The 16,503-nt window shown below is 50.1% G+C and overlaps 1 protein-coding gene across 1 annotated transcript in view; it reads left to right on the top strand.

Moving 5' to 3' along the window:
* The window catches only part of CNBD2 (cyclic nucleotide binding domain containing 2), a 62,075-nt gene that overhangs the window by 23,416 nt on the left and 22,156 nt on the right, over nt 1-16,503 (top strand). Inside the window, exons 6-9 of the mRNA XM_056121530.1 lie at nt 3,987-4,143; nt 5,480-5,631; nt 6,513-6,651; nt 15,334-15,448. Coding sequence (XP_055977505.1) covers nt 3,987-4,143; nt 5,480-5,631; nt 6,513-6,651; nt 15,334-15,448 — 563 coding nt within the window. The remainder of the gene's footprint in view (nt 1-3,986; nt 4,144-5,479; nt 5,632-6,512; nt 6,652-15,333; nt 15,449-16,503) is intronic.

The raw sequence follows: 16,503 nt of genomic DNA, 5'->3' as shown, positions 1-16,503 counted from the left end.
GTGGCTAATCCAGGCTAAATTGCTGGCCCCCCTTTTGGCCCCTTGAGCACCACCAGGAGTGATTTCTGAGTGCAGAGTCAGTAAAGAGCGCTGAGCACTTCCAGGTATGGCCCCAAATCAAAAAAGATAAAGTGATTCGTTTTAGGACAACTGGAGGCCACACCCAGCTCTGCTTGGGATAGCTCGCTGTCCAGCTTACTACTCAGGAATCACTCCCAGCAGTGCCCAGGGGATCTTGTGGGAAAGGGGACTGAACATGGGACTCCCGCATATGAAACATGTGTCTCAGCCTTTTGAGCTATTTCCCCATCCTCCCCCCCCCACACACACAATTTTATTATTTTAACTCAGCTGCTCTCCTGCTATAGTTTTCCTCTGCTGAAAATATGATTCCAGGTCCAGAATGTAGCTCAAAGGGCTGGAGCACAGGTTTGGATGTGGGAGGCTCAGGTTCAATCCCTGGTACCTCATGGTCCCCAAGCACTGCTGCTCCTTCCCCTAACTTATCCCCCTCACCCCTGCCTCAGTGCCAAACTTCCTACTGAAGACCAGTTCTGCTCTTTGTTTCTGTTGCCATTTGATTCGTGATGTATTGAATATGCCAAACACAGTAACAACAAGTCTCAGGATGGAGATGTTCCTGGGCCCGCTCGAGCAAATCAGCAAATCGATGAACAATGGCAGGACAGTGCTACAGTACCATTTGATTCGAAACTTCTTTCCATTCCGCATATGAGAGAGATCATTCTGAGTCTGTTCCTCTCCCTCTGGCAGATTTCACTCAATTTGATACTCTCCAGATCCATCCACGTTGCAGCAAATTGTATGACTTTATCTTTTCTTAAGGCTAAGTAGCATTTCATTGTGTATATGTAGCATAGTTTCTTTATCCGGCCATCTGTTCATGGACATTTGGGTTGTTTCCATATTTTGGTTATTATATACAGTGTTGCATTGAACATCCGTGTGCAGATGTCTTTTCTGATCTGTGCTTTTGGTCCTTTGGGACTATTAATAAGAGTGGAATTGCTGGGAGCTCAATTCCTACATTTTTGAGGAATGTCCACTTTTTCCCCCAAAAAGGCTGGATCAGTGGACATTCCCACCAGTGGTGAAAGAGAGTCCCTTTTCCCCCACATCCTTGCCAACTTTGGTTTTTGTTATTTTTGATGAGTGCCAGTCTCTGTAGTGTGAGGTGATATATCATTGTTGTTTTAATTTGCATTTCCCTGGTGATTGGTGATAAAGTAAAAAGTAAAAGTAAAGGCCCTCCCGTTGATCATCAATTTGCTCGAGCGGGCCCAGTAACATCTCCACTGGAGACTTTGTTGTTACGTGTTTGGCATATCGAGTACGTCACGGGGAGCTTGCCGGGCTCTGCTGTGCGGGTGAGATACTCTCGGTAGCTTGCCAGGCTCTCCGAGAGGGGCGGAGGAATCGAACTCGGGTGGGCCATGTTGGCTGCGTGCAAGGCAAACGCCCTACCGCTGTGCTAGAGCTCCAGTGGCGCAATTGGTTAGCGCGCGGTACTTATATGGCAGTACGTGATTGGTGATATAGAGAAATTTTTCAGATGCTTTTTGGCTATTTGTATTTCTTCTTTTTTGAAGAAGTTCCTGTTCATCTTTTCTTCCCAGTTTTGGTTAGGGTTGGATTTTTTTTTTTTTGAGTCTCCCAGTGCTTTATATATCTTGGAAAGTAACCCTTTGTTGGATAAGTGGTGTGAAAGTAATTTCTCTCAGTCTGTGGGTGTCTTTGTGTTCTAGTCCTTATTTGCTTTGAAGCTTTGGAGTTTAATGTATTTCTATTTGTCTGTCTTTGCTTCTACTTGCTGGTCAGTGATATTTCATCCTTAAAGATGCCTCTACCTTCAATATCATGGAGAGTTCTGCCTATATTTTCCTCTCTGTAACCTATGGATTCAAGTCTGATATGTAGGTCTTTAATCCATTTTGATTTGATATGTGTACATGGCATTAGAAAGGGATCTGAGCTCTCGCTCTCCTTTTTTTTTTTTTTGGCACCACTTGTTGCAGAGGCTTTCCTTACTCCACTTCCTAGTTTTTACTCCTTTATCAGAGATTAACTGACCATATACCTGAAGGTTTGTCTCTGGCTTTACAATTTTCATTCATTGATCTGAGGGGTCTGCCTTTATTCTAGCTTGATGCTGCTTTGATCACTACTGCTTTTTAGTATAGTTTGAAGTTGGGAAAGTGATACCTCCTGTCTTTTTTCCTCCCAGGATTGCTTTTTGTCAGGGGTTGTGTGTGTGTGTGTGTGTGTGTGTGTGTGTGTGTGTGTGTTTGGCTTCATGTAAATTTCAGGAGTGTTTGATCTATTTCTTTGAAAAATGTCATGGATAGCCTTATAGGGACTGCACTGAATTTGTAATACTCTGGGGAGTATTGCCATTTTGACAATGTTAATCTTCCTGACCCAAGAGCAGGGAATGTGTTTTCATTTTCTTGTGTCCTCTTTTATTTCTTGAAGTAGTGTTTTGTAACTTTCTTTGTATAGGTCTTCCACCTCTTAAGTTAAGCCAATTCCTAGGTACTTGATTTGCTGAAGTTTCTTCTTTCTTAAAGGAGCATTCCATGGGGATAGGGCATCAGGTGCAGAATAAAGTCACGTAGGAAAAGAATTGTGGAGACAGTATGCTCTGGATTGAAGCCTCAAATTCACCTGGAGAGACCTCAGGCAAGCAACTTCCTTCTCAGAGCCTCAGTCTCCCCATCAGGGAAATGACAATAAATAACGCATTTGACAGGGTTTAGCAAAGACCCCGCCATATGGTTAAAGACTGCTGGTTTGTTGATTATTTCTGGACCAGGAAGGAGCAGAGGACATCAGGGAATGCATCAAGGGTTTGTTTATAGGAACGTCCTGGAGCGTTTCTCCAGGTTAGCTCTGCTCAGCGTCACCAGGACCCAGCGTTGTTCTGTCCGCCTGCCTGCCTGTCACTTGCCTTTTCCTTCACATCCATCTCCTCAGCCAGACTTTTCTCTCACAGGACCAGGGGGTCTGCCATAGCTTGGAATATTGGTCTTTCCTTTCTCACCCCTCAGGTCAGAGCCTTGGGGCTTCTCCTTTCTGACTTCTCATAACTCATCAATGGACCATTGATGTATCAGTTATCTGAGTCAAGAAAGGGGTTCTTTGGGGCTGGAGAGATAGTAGAGCAGGTAAGACACTTGCCTTGCTTGTAGCTGGTCCAGGTCCAGACGCCAGCATCGCATAGGCCCCCACCAGGAGTGATCCCTGAGCGCAGAACCAGGAATAAGCCCTGAGCACTGCTGGTATAGTCCAAAAACCCAAAATCAAAACCAAAAAAATCCCCACGGGCATGAGTGATTGTTCAACAGGCCTAATGCACCCCCTCGTACGGTAGAGGTACAGGGTTTTTCCCTGGCACCATGTGGTCTTCCGGTCACTGCCAGGAAGTACCCCCAAGTCCCAGGCACAGAGTGGGAGGAGCCCCCAGACACTTCCCAGTGTAGCCCAAAACCAAACAGAAATTTCAAGTTTGCTCTGCATCTGAGCATCTCTTCCCTACGTGTTCTGTCAGCTCAGCGCACCTCTGGGAGATCGTAATAAGATGAATCATCTGTTTTCCCAAGCTCACTCAGGCACATGTTATCGACTGAGGCTCTGAGAGGGGGTCCGCACTGCCCTGCAATGCAGCTGGGGGGAGAATGAGGATCTGAATGAGAACTCTAAAGCCAGAGCTAAAAAAAAAAAAAGTTAGCAGCATTTGTTATGCTCCTCTGCAGGCTGACCAGGCATGGTGCTCGGGAAGCTTCCGTCTAATGAAAGCAGGGGACTGAGAATTAGTCACGGGGTCGTCGGATGTGATGGGGCTGGCAGTCCCCTGGTTCTGGCTGGCCCTCAGCAGTGCTTCCGTGCTCCGGACCCAAGAGCTCACGTCTGCAGATCCCCGTCTGGACCCCATTGCTCCTGGGTCACCAGCTCTGGTCTTATTCCAGGTTTGGCCGCAGGCGTGTGATCATCAGGAAGGGGCAGAAGACCAACTGCTTTTACTTCATCTACCTGGGCACAGTGGCAGTGACTGAGGACGAGGATGGCAGCAGCGCCTTCCTGGACCCCCACCCGAAACTGCTGTACAAGGGCGACTGTTTTGGAGTGAGAGTGGGATGGGGCTTCCTGGGACAGGGCTGGGGTGAGCTGGATGGATACCCTCAGGCCCAGTCCTGCCTTGTTCTCTGTGCAGGGCCCTTCCCTGTGGGGAGGGGAGGGGTAGGCCCTGGGGATGGCTGCAGCAAGCTCTTTACATGTGGTGCTTAAGGGGGAGGGTCCCTGGCCCCAGCTTCTCAGACTGTGAGTCACATTTCCCCAGATGCAATCACTAGACTTAAAAAATTTTAAGTTGCTTTGGGGCTGGAGCTACAGGACAGTGGGGTAGGGCTTTTGCCTTGTACATGGTTGACCCGGGTTTGATTCCCCGCATCCCATATGGTTCCCTGAGCACCGCCAGGAGTAATTTCTGAGTGCAAAGCCAGGAGTAACCCCTGTACATTGCCAGGTGTGACCCCCAAAAAACAATAAATAAATAAATTTTAAGTTGCTTTGCTTTATTCTCAGTGTTTGATTTGTAGACTTTTTTTTTTTTTTATATAACCCTCGAGGTAAGGTAAAGGCCCTCCCGTTGATCGTCGATTTGCTCGAGCGGGCCCAGTAACGTCTCCATTGGAGACTTTGTTGTTACTGTGTCTGGCATATCGAATACTCTCGGTAGCTTGCTGGGCTCTCCGAGAGGGGCAGAGGAATCGAACTCGGGTCGGCCATGTTGGCCGCGTGTAAGGCGAACGCCCTACCCGCTGTGCTATCGCTCCAGCCCCCTCGGGGCCACCGAGAGTATCTCGCCCACACGGCAGAGCCTGGCAAACTACCTGTGATGTATTCGATATGCCAAACACAGTAACAACAAAGTCTCCAATGGAGATGTTACTGGGCCCCCTCGAGCAAATCGATGAACAATGGGAGGACAGTGATGACAGATGGGGCTGTGTAAAAATTTTCTTAGGCAGAGGCCAGAGCGATAGCAGAGTGGGGAGAGTGTTTGCCTTGCACGAGGCTGACCCGGGTTTAATCCCCAGCATCCTATATGGTTCCCTGAGCACCACCAGGAGTAATTCCTGAGTGCCAGCCAGGGGTAAGCCCTGAGCATCGCTGGGTGTGACTCAGAAAGCCAAAAAAAGAATTTTCTCCCTCTCAGGCAGAGAAGGGCATTGAGGGAGGTTTAGAGCAGCCCTGCCCGGCCAGGTGCAGTGGCTCCTTCCGCTCCCTCACCTCCGCCTTGAGCAAGTCTTGCCTTTTTTCCTAGAAGAAGCAGATCAGGAGGGAAGGGGGTGGCCCTACAGAGGAGAAAAGGAGTGAAGCCCCCCTTGTACCTGCAGTCTGGGAGAGGTAGAAGGGACTGCGGTGGCCTCTCATTGCCTTGGACCCTGTCCCCCCACAGGAAGTAGGCTTACTCAACACGTCCTTAAAGAAGGCCACTGTGGTCTGCATGGAGGAGACGGAGTTCCTGGTGGTTGACAGAGAGGACTTCTTTGCGAACGAACTGGATAAGGAAGTGCAGAAGGATGCTCAGAATCGGTTTGATTTTTTTAGGTAATTTCCTGTCAGTCAGCATCTCCTATATGTGTGTATGCGCGTGCGCGTGCGCGTGCGTGTGTGTGTGTGTGTGTGTGTCTGTGCATAAGTGCACACGCGCATGTGCACGCACGAGTTTGTATGGGATATGAGGGGTGGGGTTTGTGTGGGGGTGGAGCTTGGAGGTGTGGAGTTTGCTATATATGTGTGGGGTGTGATGTGTGTGTGTATGGTGCTGTATGATGTGTGTATGGCATGGTGTGTGTGTGGGGTTTAGGGTGTGGTATGTGTGTCTGTGGTGTGTGTGGGTGTGTGTGTGTATGGTTGTGCTGGGCCCTCTGTCCGATGCCATAGCTAAGCTCACAGCCAACCCTCTGATGTCCTTTCCTTTCTCACACTCTCCCCTATTTCTCTGGGGGAGCAGGCCCAGAGCAGTGGCGTGCCAGGGCCTGCACTGTCCCATCCTTCACCTACCTGGGCTACAGAATATAGACCCCCCAACACACACACCCTGCCAACCTGGTAGTAGCTTTCCTGTTCCTTGTTCCACTGACAGATAGAACACATGTCAGGGGAGTAGCCGAGGGTGTGTTTTATTCTAAGTGAGAAGTGAGGAACTTGGGGTCTGGAAGATGCTGCCATAGGAAGACCCCCCCACCCCAGGCTGCCGTCCTGTCCTGCGGGATCCTTTTCCCATGCTCCTACCTTCTGTTTCATCTCCCAGATGAGATCCAGCACCTTGGACGGGGTCGGGGTCGGGGATGGTCCTGGGCTGCCTTTGAACATGTATCTCCTGCAGACATATGGAGGGGTGCTGGCAGTGGGCTTGGGGGCTGCTCTTGGCAGGCTCGGGATGGTGCCATGCTCAGCCCTTTGGGCTCTGACGACTCTCCCCGCAGGTCAATGGACCTGTTTTACTCGTGGCCAGAAGAGAAGCTCTGGCAGCTCGTGTCCGTGGGGAAGCTGGAGAAGTTCTCCTATGGGCAGCTGATCTCAGCGGACTTTCGAGAATCAGGCTTCGTCATGTTTGTCTGCAAGGTGAGAGGGGAGGGGGCAGCTGGGCAGAGCTGCCTGTTGGTGTCTTGTGCCCAGAAAGACCATCTGCGGCCAGGGCTGTGCGACAGCTCCCACTTCCAGGTCATGAAAAGCAGAGGGTCCCCATGCATGGGGAGAGAAATCACTCTGGGATTAGAAACAGGCCTGGGGGGAGGGGCCCATGCTTATTTCTATGTAGGTACATATTTGAGTTACCTGTCTGGCATGCATACAGGTGGCTCATGTGAAGTGGGAAGAGGGCAGTCTCCTGCCCTCCCCAATCCCCATCTCGGTCACCCAGGAAGTGCCTGGAGGGTTGGTACTGATCCAGTCTGCCACAGGCATCCACCCGGCACAGACTCAGATGGGAGTTGTGTCCCAGCAGACCTGCTCGGTGGCTGCTAGACTGCCAGACTGCTCCGAGCTGTGCTCCATCCACATGCTGCTGGAACAAATCCCCCCGTCCTCTCCCCCCACCTCCCCACCCCAGTCCTTGGTACCCAGGGAGCTGCTCTTTGCAGGAGTGGAAAGGTCCTTTGCCTCTGTAACTAGGTTTGTCACCTTCCCTTGCAGAAAAGAATTTCAGAAAGGAGATAAATAGTAAAGGAAGACACTTTCATTTTGAAATGAAATGAGAGAGGGGGGGAAAGAGAGAGGGAGGGAGAGAGGGAGGAGAGAGAGGGAGAGAGAGGGAGAAAGAGAGAGAGAGAGAGAGAGAGAGATGTGTTCAGGCTTCTCCAGGCAGAGGAGAGCTGGGTACACACCCCAAGTTGAAAACTTGAGATGCTGGGCCAAAGGACAGATGAAGTCATGTGATTTGCTGTTACGTGGACGGTTCTGGAGAGTATCATGCTAAGTAAAGTCAGTCAGAGAGGGCGGGACAGATTCAGAATGATCTCCTGGATGTGGGATAGAAAGAAGCTCCGTAAGGGAACAGCGAAGGCCCAAAGGCAACAAAACCAAGAGCAGGAGAACTGTCTTCAGTAGGAAGCTTGGCACTGGAGCAGGGGTGAGGGAGATAAATTAGGGATGGGAGCACTAGGACAACGCGGGAGGGAAATGGGGAGGGGACTCAGAAAAGCCTACCGAGGCAGGCTGGGGGGCGAGAGAGGAGCAGAGGACACTGGTGGAGGGAAGTGGATGTGGTGAAGGGATTGGTGTTAGAACACTGTGTGCCTGAAACTTAATAATGAATAGCTGGAAAAAGGCAAAAGGAAAAAAAGAAAACAAGATGCAGGTGACCCCCGAGCAGAGATGCCAGTGGCCCCAAAGAAGAGGGGTGTGGGCTGCTTGTCTCTGCAAAGTTAGTTTTGTAGGGTTTTCCTAAGCTCCCCCCCCCCCCGCAAAGTCTGTTGCTAGGGTGTTGTCATGGGTGAGAGTTTAGAACTATTGGCGGTCTTTTTGTCTTTTTCTTTTTTTGGTGGGGTGTAGGGGGGGCAGACCACACCCGGCTGTGCTCAGAGCTTACTCCTGGCAGTGCTGGGGACCTTCTAAGGTGCCTGGGATACATGTGATCTCTCTGCAGCCCGTTCTTCCCCTCTGGTCACAGCCATTGATCCTGGGGCTGAGACTCTCCTCTCTGCAGGCCAGTGGCTCTGCATTCCAGAGGCCCCCAGGGCTTTGGGCCACTGATTCTGTTTTAAGAGGCAGTGGCTCTGTCTACCGCTCATCACTGGCCCATCCTGGCTGCCCGTCTGCTGTGGGTGGAACCCAGGCCGCACACTCACAAGACAGGACCGCTGGTATTGAGCCCTCTTGAATGCTTTTCTTTTTTTTTCATCTTTATCTTTTTTTTTTTTTTTTTTTTTGCTGGTGTGTGTGTGTGTGTGTGTGTATGTGTGTGTCCCCATGTCTCTCCTGGGCAGTGTCCAACATGCTGAGTAGCGGCTCTGGGCAAGTTTTGGCCAACATGTGAGGGTCTAAGAGAGTAGTGGTGCTTGGGGACCACATGGTGCCTGGGTGTCCCAAGTCGGGGCATGTGCAAGGCATGGACTTCATCCCTGAACTTTCTCTCCAGCCTAAGCTCTTAAATCTTAAGGATTCCAGAGTACTTCTTAAAATTAATATTTTTATCCCCCCCCCCACACACACGCACATAAAAGAAAAATATAAGGGAATGGACAGGAAGCTCAGTGAGTTGGAATGCATGTTACATGCAGGAAACTCAGGCTGCATCCACAATACTAATGTGATCCCCAGAGCACTGCTGGGCATGGCCCCCAGGGCTGGCTCAAAATCCCATTTATTTGTTTATTTATTTATTTATTGTCTTGGAGTTACACTCAGAGATACTCAGGACTTTCTCCTGGCTCTGTACTCAGGGATCACTCCTGGCAGGGCTCAGGGGACCCTATGGGGTGCCAGGAATCGAATCTGGGATGGTCACATGCAAGGTACTATCTCTCCAACCTCCATTTGGGCGGTGGGGGGGACACAGCGTCACCTGATGGTACTCAGGGCCTATTCCTGGCTATGTGCTTAAGAGTCACTCCTGGTGGTGCTTGAGACATGTGTGATGCCAGGATTGAACCTGGGTCATCTGCATGCAAGGCAATCTCTGGATCAGCCCTTCCTGCCCTGCTTTTTTTTGATGTGCACCAGTGATCAGACCTAGGGACTTACCTACAAAAGTAAGTTCTCTGAGCCACAACCTGCTCTGCTCTGAAGCTCTTTTTTCTTTCTTTCTTTCTTTCTTTCTTTCTTTCTTTCTTTCTTCCTTCCTTCCTTCCTTCTTTCCTTCCTTTTCTTTCTTTCTTTCTTCTCTCTCTTTCCTTCTTTCTCTTCCTTCTTTCCTTCCTTCCTTTCTTTTTCTTTGTGTGTGGGGGCACAGCTGGTGATACACAGGGCTTTCTTCTGGCTCTGGGCTCAGGGATAACTCCTGGTGGGGCTCGGGGACCATATGGGGTTCCAAGAATCGGTTGAGTTGGCCATGTCCAAGGCAAATTCCTTACCCGCTGTACTAGCACTCTGGCCCCTGCAGCAGCTCTCTCCTGCAGGTACAAAGGCCTGTGTATAGTTCTTCTTCCCCTCCTCCTCCCCATCCCCCTCCTCCTTCCCATTCCCTTTCCCTACCTCTCCCCCACCCCCTTTCCCTTCTCCTCCTCCTTCTTGTGGCATACTATGCATTCTTCTGCACTTTGCAGTTTTAATATTTCTCCTGGAGCCAGAGCAATAGTACAACAAGTAAGGGGTTTCCTTGCATGCAGCAAACCAAGGTTTGATCTCCAGCATCCCATATGGTACCCTGAGCACTCACTGCTAGTGTGATTCCTGAGTGCAGAGCCAGGAGTAAGCCCTGAGATTGCTGGGTATGGCCCCCAAACCACCACCAACAACAATAAGGTAAAGGCCCTCCCGTTGATCGTCGATTTGCTCCAGCGGGCCCAGTAACGTCTCCATTGGAGACTTTGTTGTTACTGTGTCTGGCATATCGAATACTCTTGGTAGCTTGCCGGGCTCTCCGAGAGGGGCGGAGGAATCGAACTCGGGTCGGCCATGTTGGCCGCTTGTAAGGCGAACGCCCTACCCACTGTGCTATCGCTCCAGCCCAACAACAATAATAACAACAAAACCCAAGAATAGTTCTTGATCATTTCATGTCAGTATACAGAGAGCTCATTTATTTGTTTTTATGACCGATGTCATATTTAACCAGTTCCCTCACTGATATTTACATTGTTTAAATCTTTTGTTCCTTGGAATGGTGCTTTAATTAATAACCACGTACAGAGCACCATTTCATCGTAAGTCTCCACCATAGCTCTATTAGGAAGATGAACGATTCCCCAGACCTGAGTACCACTGCTCTGCTGAGCCGAAGCACTGAACATCCAGCCTGCACAAGTGGGTTGAATATCACTGGGTGTGGCCCCAACACTTCCCCACCACCTCCAGAATTACTTGGGAGGCCCCTCAAAATTAAAAAAAATAGTATGGAATATTTAATTATTATTATGAACCATAACATATTCTTTACTGTGTGTAAAATGTTCTAGCATGACTGTATCCCAGAGAGCCAGTTAATGTCCCAGCCCTGGGATCGTCTTTTCCTAATTCCCCTGAACCGGGAAGAGAGCAGTGTCACTAACACAATAATGAGGGTGCTGCAGGCTGCTGCCTCCTGGGATTTGAGGGGTTCTGAAGAAACAGATCCTGGAACGGGTCCAGTCAGGGTCCAGATGTGGCTGCTTCTGCCACGGTCAGAAAGCTGCTTCCCGGCCACGCTTGCAGGCAGAGTAGCAGGATGTGCCCCCCTAACCTCGCCTACCCAGGAGCTGTGACCAGCGAGTCTTGGCAACATCCAGAGCCGTAGCCCAAGGGAACCTGGAAAATGTAGCTTCTAGGGAAGGGGACTTAGATCCCCCAAATCCCCCAGGAGTCTGGGGAGGAGGGTGAGGGCCCTGGCAAGTGCAGAGTCAGCTTTGGAGCAGCTGGAGACATTCACATGAGCAGAGGTGGGCGGGCCCAGAGTGCAGGCACTTCCAGATCTGCCTCTTTCCCAAGAGCTTGCTGTCTCTTACCTGAAAATGTGGGGCAGTCAGCTCCAAAGCCAGCCAGGTGAGAGTTGGGTTGGGGAGGAAGGGCAAGTTCAAGACTTCCCTGGAAGGGGGACCGGAGCAATAGTACAGCAGGTAGGGCATTTGCCTTGCACACGGCCGACCCTGGTTCGATTCCCAGCATTCCATATGGCCCCCTGAGCACCACCAGGAGTAATTCCTGAGTGCAGAGCTAGGAGTAACCCCTGTGCATCGCCGAGTGTGACCCAAAAAGAAAAGAAAGGAAAAAAAAAGAAAAAAGACTTCCTGGAAGGGACACCCGTGACTATATCCTGCCCAGCAGAAATGAGGAATGACACAGAAGCCGGGTTAGCTTCCATTAGCCCGTCCTTGTTAATATGTTAATATCTGTCCTCTAGACCAGTGGGCTGCAGGGCAGCAGCTGCTGGATGACCTGGAATTCATGACAAGAGACACCCTCAGGCCTACCCCAAAGCTGTCGAATACAAAATTCTGTGAGGGCCGGGCTCTGTGTGCTGTGCTGTGTGTGTGTGTGTGTGTGTGTGTGTGTGTGTGTGTGTGTGTGTGTCCCGAGCTTCCTTTGTGGGGGCACCGAGGGAAGTGCTCAGTGGCTGCTTCCTAATACTTCCTGATACATGCGAAGCAAGAGCCCTAATCCCTGTGCTTTCTCTCGTGCGTTGTCATGGTGTTCTAATGCCAGGGTGTTCAAAGCGCATGCTGAGAAAAAAACACTGCACCAAGTAAAGCAGATCGTTGTAATAACTATTATTTTAGACAAGCTAATTTGTAGCGTGAAGGTTGTCCATCAGAGTTCTGTGTCTCGGGCCTGGAAACCCTGGTGCAGCCACTCTAGGCAGAGGTGAAGAGCACCTGCCCTGCCAATTGCTCTGTCCTCATTTTCAGTCCCAAGAGCGGGCTCTTGGGCGTCCACACCCTCGGCTCTGGACGCCTGCATTTCATGCCTATTACCACTAGAGGGCACAAGCAGTAGCGGGTGCTGGGGTGTCTGGGGCCTTGGAGGATGGGATTAGCTTCCTGCTGAGAACGTCAGCAGAGCCGGTAATCAAGACATTTTGAGCAGTTAATCATTTGAGGAGCACATGAGAAATTTTTTTCTCTACAGCTATAGATGCAGTTAAAGATTTTCCAAGAGGAGACTGCTTGCCTGTATTCCTCTGGCACCTGCAGTTCCTGCTTGATAAACGTTTGTTGAATGAGTATTGACGAAAGATGAAGCACAAGGCCTGGAATATGATAGGGATTATTACATGTTTCATCCATCCCTCTTCCTCTTCAGTAATCATCTGTTTTGAATCTGAAAGGTTCTTGATAAGAAAGGGTAAGGTTTTAGGGGCTGGAGTGGTAGTACAGCGGGGAGGGCGCTTGCCTTGCACGAGACAGATCCGAGTTCAACCTCGGCAACCCATATGGTCTCCTGAGCACCACCAGGAGTGATTCCTGAGTGCAGAATCAGGAGTAACCCCTGAGCATCGCCGGATGAGACCCCAAAACAACAGGAAGGAAGGGAAGGAGGAGGGGAGGGAAGGAAGGATTTAGGTCAGAAAAATAGCTTAAAGAGCTAAGCCCATGTTTTGCATAGAGGAAGCCTGGGTTTGATCCCTGACACTATTAATGGTCCCCTGAGGACAGATATCCTGAGCACTGCTGGGAGCAACCCCTAAGCAGAGCCAGGAGTAGCCACCAGCACCACAGGGGGGTGGGGGAGGAGGGATAAACCCCAAGACAAGATAAAAGGGGTAAAGATTTTTTTATTATTTTTAAAAATTTTTGAGCTACATGTGGCAGTGCTCAGGGCTTATTTCTGGCTCTATGCTCAGAGATCACTCCTAGAGGTCTCAAGGAATGCCCGGGATCGAATCTAGGTCAGCCGTGTGCAAGGCAAGTGCCTCACTGTACTATCTCTCCGGCCCAAAGAGAGTAAGACCTTACAAATAAGAACTTTCCACTTGTCAGATTAGGAAAAAAGGAAAGACTTGTCCAGACACAGTTGTCAGCGTTGCACCAAGCAGGCGCTGTTGGAGAGAGGATAAACTGACATTACTGGAGGGTAGTGTGACAGTGTTCTAAAACTTAAAACATGCCTACCGTTAAGAATTAGTCCCAGGGAGATAACCAAATAGAGTATTGGGGCTGGTCTCCAGATTATGCTGCAGTTATCAGCAACCTCACATCCCAAAGGGATCAACGCACAAAGATTTATTTCTCCCTCTCACTGCTTGATCCTGAAAGGTCAGTGGGGATCTTGCTCCAGAGGCACCCAAGGGACCCAAACCCTGGAGACTGTCTTGTCCCAGCACAATCAATAGCACAGGAAAGGCAGACTTGAGCTCAGCAGTGGCTTTTGAAGTTTCCACCCCGTGTATCACGGATCATTTTGCCCAGGAAACTCGCCCCAGTAAGAGGTCCATGTTTAATTCAAAGGATGGAAAAATACAGTTCCGCCGTGTGCCTGGGGGAAAATCAGGAGTATCTGGGCACTGCCTGCCTGACCACCCTCGGCAGGAGATGCATGGACAAGATTATCAATTAAAGTCTGCTGCAAGCCATAGGAACCTAATAGAGCGGCTTAATGAATAGTAATTTATTTTTCTCATGCAAGAGAGTCTAAAATTAAGCCAGTCAGGGTGAAGAGCTGTCCTAGGAGGTCTAAGAACTCAGGCACTCGGGTTCTTACTGGCTTCCAGCTTCGCCCTCGCCATCCACATTTGTGGCAGTCCTGGTGGGCTGCTCGCCCCGGGCCCATCCTGGCATCTGATTTGCAGTCTGGCAGAGGGAAAGGGGAAGGGCAGCCGGGCACCCAGCCCCTCTGCTTTCCTGCCATTCTTAAGACCTGCCCGCTGCCACTCCCACCGCAAAGCGTTAGGGATGGGGTGAGGCAGAGGGTTCAAACTGGGAGTTTGTTTTGCTGTCCTGAAAATCTGACTTATGTGTAAAATGGCTAAGTATTCATTTTCAAAACCTTAAAAATCCTTTATCAAAATAAATTAGAAAACCTAGATGAAATAAAACATCGGTGGGGGGGGGGGCGCAGATCAGAAACTGCCAAACTTTATTCTAGACTAGAAAAATAAATAGAAATAGAAAGCCCCAGAGGCAGCGCAGACTGTCGCCACACATGTGGGAGTCCCAGTGTTCAGCCATGGTTCCCTGAGCACCGCAAGGAGCAACTTCCAGTCGGGCAAGGAGTAAGCCCTGAGCTCTGCTGGGTGGGGCAACACCCTCCCCCCCCCCCAAAAAAAGGGAAAGAAACCTACGAGCTCAGTGTGTAATAAAGAAAGTGAATTCACTGTTAATTACCTTCCCACAGAGAAAAGCACAGATTTTCATCCTGTCCTCGAAGATTTCATTGGCAAATCCTACCAAACATTCTAAAAAGAAATCATATCAACCCTACATAAAAGAGTGATAGTACAGTCCCAGTTTTATCCCCGGTATCCCATACCCTGAGCCCGCCAGGAGTGATCCTTGAGTGCAGATCCAGTAGTAACCCCTAAGCACAGCTGGGTGTGGCCCACAAACCAAAAAAACAAACAAACAAACAAACTGAAAAAGAATCCTAGGGGGAAAACTATACAAAGGTGATAATACAAGAAAAAGAAATCTGCAATTATCAGTCATGAATATAGATATAAAAGTTAACAGTATTGGGGCTGGAGCAATAGCACAGCGGGTAGGGCGTTTGCCTTACACGCGGCCGACCCGGGTTCGATTTCCAGCATCCCATATGGTCCCCCGAGGACCGCCAGAAGTGATTCCTGAGTACAAAGCCAGGAGTAACCCTTGAGCATCGCCAGGTGTGACCCCAAAAAGAAAAAAAAAGTTAACTGTATTATTAGCGAAATTAACTGAAAAGAAAAATGGAGGGAGAATCATGTGATGCTATGGGTTGTATCTGGGGCTGAGTGGAATTCTGGCCTCTCACATGCCAATGTGCCCCCGTCCCCTGAGCTCTCACTCCTGTCCGTGGTTCTCAAGGCTCAGAGTTGAATGTTTTTAAATAAACATAGAACAATTTCACTGAAAAGAGATCACCTGAAAATCCCATTTGCATTCAGCAGCGTAAAAATAAGTGGGGCACGACGCTGAGCATCTCTTTAAGCTCCGTGTGGAGGCCCGGTGCTAACCCTTTTCTGCTCGCTGTGTCCAGGGCACCTGTGAAGTCCTGCGCCTGGTGGAACTCTCCAACTCCATCTTCTATTACAAATGGATCTGGCAGCAGCTGCATCTCCTAGACGACCACTCCCTGAAGGCTCACTTAATGGGTAAGCCAGCGGCCTCCCGTGGCCACTTCCTGGCCCACAGAGTCTGGGAGAGTGAGGGCTAGACAGGCCTCGCGGGGTGTCAGCATGGCCTTCCGGCTCCGGGCCTCACCCACGTGGCCCAAGGGTTAGGCTCCAGCTGGCCTCCTGGCCTTCAGCCCGGCTAGGGCTCCCCCCACCTCCTCCTCCTCGCCTCAGGCCTCCCAATGGCTCAGGCTTTCTCAAAACCCCCTGCCCCCACTTCACCCTCCTTTTTTTCCGCCCAGCTGCACTTTGATTTGAGACTAAACATCCCTTCCCCAGACAAAACTGATTCTCATGCTAGCTCTTCTATGGCCCAGGGTACCCCACTGAGGTTCCTTTTTTTTTCCCCCCCTCTCCCATTGAGAACATGCACGTCTTCCTTGCTCTGAGCTTGGATGGTGAGAAACCCATTGTAAACGGGAAGCGAACTGCTTTTATACCTAAACTCCATTTACTACAAACACCTGCCCCGAAGGTCTCTGGTTGGCCACTTTACACTGCGGGCTGAGTTGTGGGCAAAACAATCCAGCCCCAAACTCAGTCACTGCCTGGCACCTGGAGAATCTTTTTTTTCTGGGGTCTGGGGTGGTGAAGGCCTTGAGGCTCAGGGGCCACAACCAGCTGTGCACCAAGGCCAGAAACATGAGAATTCAAGGACAGTTTAGACGGAATTGATATTTCTTGATACCACTGTAAAATGGCAAAATCCCGAAGTGGGGCTGTCGTATGTGGGGGTGTCAGTGACTGAGTGGGTCTCAGAACAGTCCCGCTGAGGGTTTTGTGACTGGGATATAGCTCAGTGGTAGAGTACATGCCTCAAAGTTTTGAGGGCCTGGACTTGATTCCCAGCACCACAAAAAGAAAAATAAAAAAATTCAGAATGGGCTGAGGAATGGTTTCATGGTCAAACTACCCATCAGGCTTTGTGCTCAATATCCTGGTGGCCCCCACTCCCACCAAGTACAGTCCCCAGGGCTCCCCCCGACCCCCAGAGCGGGATCTCCAGCATGCAGCCAGGTGTGTGTGAGTGCCAT

This window comes from Sorex fumeus, unplaced genomic scaffold (assembly GCF_029834395.1).
Source record: "Sorex fumeus unplaced genomic scaffold, SorFum_2.1 ptg000044l, whole genome shotgun sequence".
Taxonomy (NCBI): Eukaryota; Metazoa; Chordata; class Mammalia; order Eulipotyphla; family Soricidae; genus Sorex; species Sorex fumeus.
Note: the sequence above shows the minus strand (reverse complement) of the source record. Positions and strands in the feature narration are given on the sequence as shown.